Source organism: Danio rerio, chromosome 2 (assembly GCF_049306965.1).
Source record: "Danio rerio strain Tuebingen ecotype United States chromosome 2, GRCz12tu, whole genome shotgun sequence".
NCBI lineage: Eukaryota > Metazoa > Chordata > Actinopteri > Cypriniformes > Danionidae > Danio > Danio rerio.
This window is the reverse complement of record NC_133177.1, coordinates 2706769-2717500: the sequence shown is the minus strand read 5'-3', so window position 1 is coordinate 2717500 and position 10732 is coordinate 2706769. Positions and strand designations below refer to the sequence as shown.

Sequence of the window (10732 nt, the reverse complement as noted above, 5' to 3'; positions counted from 1 at the left end):
CCTTTCAGGGGCAGGAACAGACTTGGGACTGGAAGCCATCTTGTGAGCTGGCTGACTGGGAGCGGCCATCTTGTGAGCTGGCTGTGGACAATGGGTCGCAAGCCCCGTAGCCAGCGGGTCTTGCTCTCTACAGCCCCCCCCCCAAAAGGTTATTTGGATTTTCGTCCACCTCTCCTATGGTGAAGGAAGATCCACTCATCTGCAGGGCTAGATCAATATAGTTCACCAAAGACCACTGGGGTCCGTACAGGGGTATGTTGGAGTATAGGGGCTCAGACAGTCCGCCATGAAAGAAAATCATGAGGCATACCTCACTCAGGGTGGTACGGTGGGCCAGATTAATAAAGTCCTCCACGTACTCCTCAATTGACCGGGCTTCCTGACGGAGGCACATAATTTGAATGCCCGCTGGATCCATGTTATGGCCGAGTCTTCTGTTACCAGGACTGGGGTAGAGTGACAGGAGACCACAGGAGGTAAGATCCACTATGCAGTTTATTCAATAGTCAGGCAAGCAATGGTCATCAGGTGCAAACAGGTATATACAGGCAGTCCAGAATCGTAGTCGATATAAACAGGCAGAAGGTCAAAAGGCAGGCGGCTTAACAGGATAACTGGGATACAAGGCTAAGATCGAAACACGGAGAAACAAGACAGGGAAACGCGTTGTAATGTTACTAGGAAAACAAGACTCGGCCCACTGGAAGTGTGAATGAGTGGCTTATGAAGGGAATCAAATCAGTCTGTGAACAAGGTTCAGCTGGTGCTTGTAATCAGGATACATGAGTGAGCAGGCGTGCGTGTTTGGGAGCAGTGCATGTATGAATGTGAAGTCCTGGGGAATGCGGAAATGTAGTCCTGAGAGTTCATGTGAGAACCAGCGATCCTCTGGGAGGCGATCGCTGGTTGTGACAAATACACACACACACACACACACACACATGTATATACATGTGTGTGTGTGTGTATATATATATATATATATATATATATATATATATATATATATATATATATATATATATATATATATATGGGTGTGTATATATGACGATATAAAGAGAAATATATACATATATATATACATATATATATATAAATACACACACACACACACACATATATATATATATATATATCTTGATATCATTATATATATACACCCTGGCTTCCCTCATTCCCAAAAACACATCTGAAGGCGGAATGACACTCAGGCCTGACCATTGGTGACGGCTACACCAGAGATGATCAAAGAGACAGAGAACACTACATAGGGCACATTAAACAGTCTAAATGTTATGAGGCAGGTTCACAGATGTCAAGAACAAGACATACATCCTAAAGCTTTTCTCTCCAACAACAACAGCAAAAAAGACTGGATATGAAATATGACTCTCTCTCAAAATGATCCCTGCGGGAAGTCAGAATAATGGGGTGGACCACAAAAAAATTGTACAATATACCCAAAACTACAGTAGAAATGTTTGGCACAGTTAACCATCTTTTGAGGAGGGAAAAAAAATAGTGACAGAGGTGTCAGACTCTTGGTTGCTGAAGCCTGTAAAGAGGGCTTTGGTTGATTAAGCAACCACTCAGGACCACAGGAGGCCGTGTAATTGCCTGACAGTGCATAGACAGAGATGTGTGGAGGCTTGTCAGAGCCTGACATGGAAGAACAGCAGGAAAACTGGTAACATCTAAATCTTAAATCTTAGGAATGAGTCTTAGGAGCATCACTCATCATTCTGGACTAATTGTGCTCATATTTAGGGACTTTTTAGCTACTCACTAAACTTTTTGATGTGAGTTTGCATCACAATCAAGTGAACATGTTGGAAAACAAAATCAAAGGGGGCTAATAATTCTGACTTCAGCTGTGTATGACGAGCCACTGGACAAAGTGGTAACAGCGGAAAAGCCGTCCATATGGAGGTAAGCGGTCAGCTGGTAAGCATGAAAAGGAATGACATCATACCGCCCCGTGGAGTTCGTTTTACAGATGAAACACAGCCATGTGTACCTCTGGCCACATAATTCTCCAGAAATGTACAGGGTGGGCCATTTATATGGATACACCTTAATAAAATGGGAATGGTTGGTGATATTAACGTCCTGTTTGTGGCACATTAGTATATGTGAGGGGGCAAACTTTTCAAGTTGGGTGGTGACCATGGTGGCCACTATGAAGTCGGCCATCTTGGATCCAACTTTTGTTTTTTTTCAATAGGAAGAGGGTCATGTGACACATCAAACCTATTGGGAATTTCACAAGAAAAACAACAGTGTGTTTGGTTTTGACTTATCTTTATTCCTTCATGAGTTATTTACAAGTTTCTGAGCACTTGTGTTCAATGTGCTGCACATTTTGTTGGATTGTAAATGCGACCCTCTTCTCCATCTCTTCACACACTGATAGCAGCACCGCAGGAGAAATGCCAGCACAGGCTTCCAGTATCCGTAGTTTCAGGTGCTGCACATCTTGTATCTTCAAACCATAGACAATTGCTTCAGATGACCCCAAAAGAAAAGTCTAAGGGTGTCAGATCGGGAGACCTTGGGGGCCATTCAACTGGCCCACAACGACCAATCCACCTTTAAGGAAACTGTTCATAGGAATGCTCGGACCTGACACTCATAATATGGTGTTGCACCATCTTGCTGGAACAACTAAGGGAAGGTGCCAGATCAGTGCATAAAGAGGGAAACACATCATCATGGAGCAATTTTAAATATACAGTGGCCTTGAGGTTTTCATTGATGAAGAATGGCCACACTATCTTTGCTGTCTATGGTGTGAAGATACAAGATGTGCAGCATCTAAAACTACAGATACTGGAAGCCTGTGCTGGCATTTCTCCTGCGGTGTTGCTATCAGTGTGTGAAGAGATGGAGAAGAGGGTTGCATTGACAATCCAACCCAACGGGCAGCACATTGAACACAAGTGGTCAGAAACTTGTAAATAACTCATGAAAGAATAAAGTCACGTTAAAACCAAGCACGCCATTGTTTTCCTTGTGAAATTCCCAATAGGTTTGATGTGTCACATGACCCTCTTCCTATTGAAAAAAAACAAGAGTTGGATCCAAGATGGCCGACTTCAAAATGGCCACCATGGTCACCACCCATCTTGAAAAGTTTGCCCCCTCACATATACTAATGTGCCACAAACAGGACGTTAATATCACCAACCATTCCCATTTTATTAAGGTGTATCCATATAAATGGCCCACCCTGTATATAGGGCTACGTGTTTAGAATGAAACTATGTTGGGAATTGTATTCATGCTGCAATATTTATCACAGAAAAACAAATGTCAGATTTTCCAAATATTGAGCAGCCCTAATCCAATGTCACCTTTAATAATAATGACAACCTGATAACAACCATGATGCCTGCTAAACTCCTCAGAGTCCAAGATGGAGGTGGACAGTGATAATTAAGACCCAAAGAGATCATACAGTAGGCCTCTGGGCTTCTGCAAGCCCCCCAAAAAAACCTTTACATGCAAATTAAAAAGACACACACACGCATACCAAAGAAATCAAGAGAGAAATCTGTCATATCTCCACAGTTTCAAAGTCAACACAGCATCCCCAGAATCTAATCTCATGTGGAGCTTTTACAGGCGCAGTGCTAGTTATGATTGAGGAGAGCCAGTCTCCCTTGAGCAAATCACTTTCATCATGGAGTCCCCGCAGCGCAAACCGTGGAATAAGCTATTAAATGCGGTCTGAATGAGATGATCGGCGATGCACTTGGAAGAATTATCTTGCACAGTGTTAAAATTAACATACAGTACAGCAACCGTCCCCCTAATAACCGCAGAAACACCTTCATTCCCTTTAATTCATATGTACAACTGAAGTCAGAATTATTAGCCCCCCTGAATTGTTAGACTGCTTGTTTATTTTTTCCCTGATTGCTGTTTAATGGAGAGCAGATTTTTTTAAACATATTTCTAATCATAATAGTTTTAATAACTCATCTCTAATAACTGATTTATTTTATCTTTGCCATGATGACAGTAAATAATATTTGACTAGATATTTTTCTATACAGCTTAAAGTGACATTTAAAGGCTTAACTAGGGTAATTAGGTTAAGTAGGCAGGTTAGGATAATTAGGCAAGTTATTTTATCACGATGGTTTGTTCTGTAGACCAGTGGTTCCCAACCTTTTTCTTATATATATATATATGTGGCCCACTATACACTATGCACTCATGCACTATGTACTTATGCACTTACACACTCAACAGGATAGTATATGTATGTAGTGGCGTCCCAAATAGCACACTAATGTTTTTTTACTAAGCGGAAATTCAAACCGTTTCCCTGATGACGTTTGACGGTCGCGTAAATCAGTGAAATAAATGACTGAGGTATCAAATAATACCTGCAGCGAGCATTGTCGCATTCACCATCAGGAGGCGCTATAATCACTCTCGTAGGACAATTTTGCATTCAACATCCAAAATAAATAAAGTTATTCGACATGTGCGTCCGATAGCTCCACCCCTTCTGCTACGTAAGCAAACCTGCGGTGGTTGAGTGCGTGAAGTGTCCATCATACCACACTTCATTTTAGCGCTGAATGAGTGCATCATCCGGGTAATTAAAGTGCACTTAATATTTTTAGAGTTTTCAGTGTGAACACACTACTTACACTATTTATACTACTAAATGGCGTAGAATAGTGCAAAAGTATGTGATTTGGGACGCAGCTAAGGATTTACAAGACCAGAACCCTGACAGAGATGAGGAGAACAGACTCTCTTAACACGCTCCAGACGCTCTGGAGGTAATTAATAACATAACATTTTCATCATCATATGATCTCTTAAAACAAACCTTTTTTTTTTTAATGCACATACTGAAATTTGTTCGGTAAAAGTGTTTCCATGATAGTATATGCGCATCTTTTCTTATCAAATAAAAAGTTAGGGCATACATTTTTATGCCTATTTAAAAAAATTATGCGCATCTTGGCATTTCCATCAACCGATTTTATTATGCTCAAATCCAAAATGCGCATAAAAAATAGGTGGGTGGAAACGTAAGGCTATCAGCTAATACCGATTCATCTTTAAAAAAAGAGAGGAGACCGACAGAAACTCAGAGTTTAGAGAATAAAACCTGCTCCTGACCAGGTTAAGTTCACAAACAGGCTTGACTTACCATGCTTCTCAAGTTTGACAAACCAGCCATTTTGAAACGGAAAACCCAGAGTTTCCCTCATTTCAGGGTTGACATACTCTGAGTTTTCACTTAACCTCCTTTCTGAAACGGGGCCCTGGTGTGTTGCCGAGATGAGGAGACAGATCTGGGATGCAGGACGCTCAAGCTAAACTCTCCATTTGATCTTTACTTAATCTGCTTGTTATGATGGAGAATCTGGGATACAATTAAAATATGCAAGAGATACTGCACGACTTTCTTGCGATAAGGCCTCAAAGGATTTGCAATGAGATCATGCTACTCTACCACAATGTTTACTGCCAGATCAGATCGCATCTTAATTTTGGGATCAAGCACGCTATTGGGAAGTGACTAATAGCACTACTTAGCATCTTATTAAAATATATATACACACCTTTTACCCAAACGGCAGTGTAATGAATGGCTTAGCAGGGGTGCAACTCTTGTTCTTTCTCCCCCAGAAGCTGTTGGCGAAGGTGATAAGATATGTAGCGCCTACAGTTTCTAATATACACATCAAAGAGTCCCTCGTACCAGATGACCTGAAACACAGCTCATTTCCAGTTTCATCTCTGGATGTTTCCATGACTCTTAAAAGGCAGAAAGTAGTGGTGGAAGCAACCAAGCAGCCACAACATGAGCATCTACATCGGACTAATAGGGCTAATTCTGGACTGCCGGTCAGTGTTACAGTGTTCGTGTGAGTTTGTTTGTTTTCAACGACTGGTTTATCCATGAAAATAAGCGTGTTGTATTTATTTAATATGTACAATTGTCAAAATAATTGCTGGAAAATAGAAAGAGCTTGAATGTTGTTAGAATAAGGAGCCAGATCAGTCTCAAAACTAATGCATTTACAGATTTTATTTTTTACATCCACAGCACAATTCACATTTACTAGATCTAATGTGTAAATTCAAAACACTGCTGTGCATGTCGAAATTTTATTTAGTAAATTAATTTATTATATATTATAATAATTTATTATTATTATTTAATGTATTCATTTTGAGACTGATCCATACCTGTCAACATTGGGATGTGAAAATAAGGGATATGCCCACCATAATAAGGGATTGAATCTTCGACTGCGACAAATTTTTATGCTCATTTAAGACGAAATTAGTTGTGTTAAACACCAACACAAAAAAAACACCAAGATCGACATCCTTATATGTTGTTATTATTATTAATTATATGTGTATGTCTGTTTAAACACGCACCCAAAAGCCAGACTTTCTCTCCGCTTCAAATCGCATGTACAGACTCCGTTTGGGAAACAGTGTCTGTTTATCACTATGGAGCGCGTGAGCTGACAGTCACGCACTGCTATATGACTGTTTTGAGGATTGTATAGGATGGGCGAAGGCACTTGTAATCAAAAGGAAATGGAATTGCGCCGTTTTTAATATTTATTTATAAGTGTTTTCATTCCTAAACAAAGCGAAAGCACAGAAGACTCATGTTTTAGAGCAAGGGGCGACCCCTGGTGGTTCGGCGGTATGGGTTGCATATAGGGAGGCTCGGCTGTTTAGAAAAAGACTGAAAATACGGGACAAATACGGGAAAATACCTTTACGGTATGGTTGCAGGATAGAAGAGTAAAATAAAGGAGAATCCCGGGAAAAACGGGAGGGTTGACAGGTATGGACTGATCTGACACCACATTCAGAATGGCAGTCAGTGAAGACGCAGTCCATAGCAATGCGCTATTGATGACATCTCAAAGTCTGAAGGGCAGTAAGGTAGTTGTTGGGTTTAGGTATTGGGTAGGAACAGGGATGTAAAATAAGATCATACTTTATATGTGCTAATAAACCGTTCATATCTTAATAATAGGGAGGCGGTAAATGGTGTGAATTGAGCTAGTGTTACCTAAATAATTACTAAACAAAAGACTTAAAGGAACGGTTGACTTAAAGACTTCTGTTCAACACTAAAGAAGGTCACCTGAAGAAAGTTTGGAAAGCAGCAGCTATTGGCTTCTCATATTATTTTGCTCCTACTATGGATGTCATTTGTTAATTTTTGTTTAAAACGCCATTTCAAGAGTTCACACTTAGCTGATGATTGATTATAAGTTTGTTTGGCATGCTGTCCAGGAGAGAGAGAGCCCTGAGCTCATAAAATCCTCGAGCCCGGGGCTCCCTCCCGTTTGAAAGGCGAGAGGGGAGTTTGAGCTCAGGTAGATCTGGAGAACTCCCTGCTGTAGTAGCTGATGAACAGATAGTGATTGCTCTTAAGGGATAACTACTTACTTGGAGCATCTCTGGTGGTCAATTAACTTAAGTTGCATGTTTTTGGGCGGTGGGAGAAAACCAGGAACTCCGGAAGAAACCCATGTGAGCAAATACTTAACTATACACATAACCTAAGACACTATTTAAGTACACGGTTTTTGTAAATGACACAGTATTTAACAGTCATACGAACTGTACTTTACTGTAGGACATTTTTGCGGTATGTTACCGTATTTTAAAGTTGCATTGTGAAAATTACTGTATATTTTACAGTAAATATATACATACAATACTGTAAATACATATACAACAAGGTAAAAAAACAGTAGTTTTGCTGTAATTGATTTACAGTAAGTCACTGTAAAATCGACAGGATATTGTTAACAGTGTACTTTACCTAAAACAAAAACAATATTGTACAAGATGTTGGGCAAAAGAGCGTGGTCCTGATTGAGTCCTTGTAAAATGGAGTTTAAGTAACGTGCCTACGGAGAGAAGAAACCTGTGTGAGGCTCACTTCAGAATTGCACAATGTTTTTCAAGAGATACAGACTGATTGCTAGCAAGTGTCTGGTGCATAGAGAGATGTTGCTCATCATTAATTCATGTTAGCTAATGAATTAAACAACGTTAACTAGCACAACCTTTTTGTAAAGTGTCACTGATACGAGATCAGTGTGGTTGAATGTGAGTATCTACTGTATGTGGTAAGACTCATACTCTGCTTTGGTTTATGCTGCGGGCAGTAGACTGTGTCCTCATTAGACCCCACAAGGCTCGGGGGTGAAAAGCTGAAACTCCTTCTATAATGCATTTGCATTATCTGACCGTATTAGTAAAAACAAGCCACTGCCATTGTGTCTGGGATACTACATTATAGATAACACATTAGTTTAAATAACAATTCACACCATTTACTACTGTGTCTATCATTGAGATATTCACCGTTCATGAGCACTTATAAAGCATGAACTTATTCTACATTTCTAATCCTACACTGTTAACAATTCTTGTAAATGACACAGTATTTTACTGTAGGACAGTTATGCGGTATGTTACTGCATTTTAAAGTTGCATAGTAAAAATTACTGTATATTTGACAGTAAATATCTACATACACTTCTGTAAAAATACATATACAGCAGCAAAAATGCTCTTCAACGCCTCCTCCTTCATCTTGCCCCAGACATGCTCAATAATGTTCATATCTGGTGACTGGGCTGGCCAATCCTAGAGCACCTTCACCTTCTTTGCTTTCAGGAACTTTGATGTGGAGGCTGAGATGAGAAGGAGCGCTATCCTGCTGGAGAATTTGGCCTCTCCTATTTTTGCTGTAATTGATTGACAGTAAGTTACTGGTGAACTAATGTCAGTAAATTACCGTAGATTCTACAGGACATTGTTAACAGTTTACCTGATACGTCAACCCAACTACTACCTTATAAACTATTAATAATCCTAAAATAAAATGGTATATTTTATAAAAGTATATTTATTTCCATGCATTATATATATTTTTATCTGTAGAATCCAGTAAAATCTTTCACATCCACAATAATTTAACTTTCTATTCAATTTCTAAATAATTAGAAATACAGTATGTGTTATTATTATTTTGATTTAAATAATCAGAATTTTAATAACAACAAGTAATACTGTATATAATCATAAGTTAAATATCAAATTTACTGATGCAAAAAAAAAAAAAAAAGATTCATTAATTCATTTTCTTGTCGGCTTAGTCCCTTTATTAATCAGGGGTCGCCACAGCGGAATGAACCACCAACTTATCCAGCAAGATTTTACACAGCGGATGCCCTTCCAGCCGCAACCCATCTCTGGGAAACATCCACATGCACATTCACGCACACACTCATACACTACAGACAATTTAGCCTACCCAATTTACCTGTACCGCATGTCTTTGGACTGTGGGGGAAACCGGAGCACCTGGAGGAAACCCACTCGAACAAAGGGAGAACATGCAAACTCCACACAGAAACGCCAACTGAGCCGAGGCTCGAACCAGCGACCTTCTATGAGGCTGCCTATGAGGCAACTACCTACTGCGCCACTGCTTCGCCCCCCCTCCCCCCCCAAAAAAAGATGAACTGCTAAACTAAAGTATAACCGTTGAACAGGGAATGCTCAGTTGAGCAACAGCAAAAAAAAAAAATGCTTAATACGTAAATATTTAAACTGCAAAAGACTTTAAAATAAAGCTTGTATCAGTATGTTAGTATTAAGGATATCTATAAGCAAGCACAATTCGCATTTAGAAGATATAAACATCTAAAGAGTGCAGTTTGTCACTTCCGCCTAAATTAATCAACATTTTTTTGGATCAACTTACTTCAGTTTTTTATCAAATCCTCTGACCAATCAAATGCTCTCTAGTGTCTGACATGCCCTGCCCGCATCTTATTTGCTTTTCATTTGATGGGCTTGAGCTCAACCTCTCTCATTGGCAGTGTTGTGATGAAACAAAACACTATTGGCTGTTTTTTTAAAGTGGAGGGGCTACTCTATGTCCCGCCCTCTATTCATGTTTCAGAAATGACATCAAAAATCGAATAAAACTGCTCATTTCAAAGCACTTCACGGAACCTTAAAGGAATTAAGGTGAAGAATTAAGTTGAAATCCTACATTTAACCACCAGAACACTAGTTTCTAGTTTCCCCAGATCTGAACCTTTGCTGAAGACTCCAGAGTAAAAAATAAATAAATAATAGGTTTTAACCTTTAAGGCTAGGAGGTGGAGGGACTCCTCTTTCCTCTTGTTCAGCTGTTTATCTTCCAGAATTTGACAGTAAGCACTCTTTGAGCTCTGGGAGTTCATTTGAAGTCCATCTCTAATGCTGAAAGCTCTGTAGTGCTCAGTGTTACTATCAGCTCACACCATGATTTCATCGCCAGCTTGCTTTGTCTGACATGAACTGGTTGTGGTACACTGTTAGACTTTGCTGCAATTTTACAGTTATTTACTGCAAAAAAAAATCCAAAGAATTCCAGTCCTCATCTCCATATATTTATTTTTTAATTCTACATCACTTATTAATGGTTATGTACTAATTAATTGAATTAAGACTGATCCAGTTTATAATAGGTAATTCTGTACAATCCTACTGCAACAGTAATCCCTTAAAAAGTGAATTTGGCATGGAACAATGCATTATCCTCACCCTGCTGTGATAATGCCATATTAATGAATCTGATGCAAGAGATTCATAATATGCTGGAAGGCACTTGCGCAGGACTCTCTCATGTCCCCTACAAATTTCTGAACACTAT

At 39.5% G+C, this 10732-nt stretch overlaps 2 protein-coding genes across 3 annotated transcripts in view; both read right to left on the bottom strand.

Annotated features, from left to right (window-relative positions):
* LOC141377647 (uncharacterized) overlaps window positions 1-399 on the bottom strand; it is a 1914-nt gene extending 1515 nt beyond the window's left edge. Inside the window, exon 1 of the mRNA XM_073922429.1 lies at window positions 1-399. This exon is cut by the window's left edge and continues 1515 nt beyond it. Coding sequence (XP_073778530.1) covers window positions 1-69 — 69 coding nt within the window. The 5' untranslated portion in view covers window positions 70-399.
* Window positions 1-10732, bottom strand: part of LOC100335005 (corticotropin-releasing factor receptor 2) — a 104639-nt gene that overhangs the window by 50633 nt on the left and 43274 nt on the right. The gene's annotated exons all lie outside the window — the stretch shown is intronic.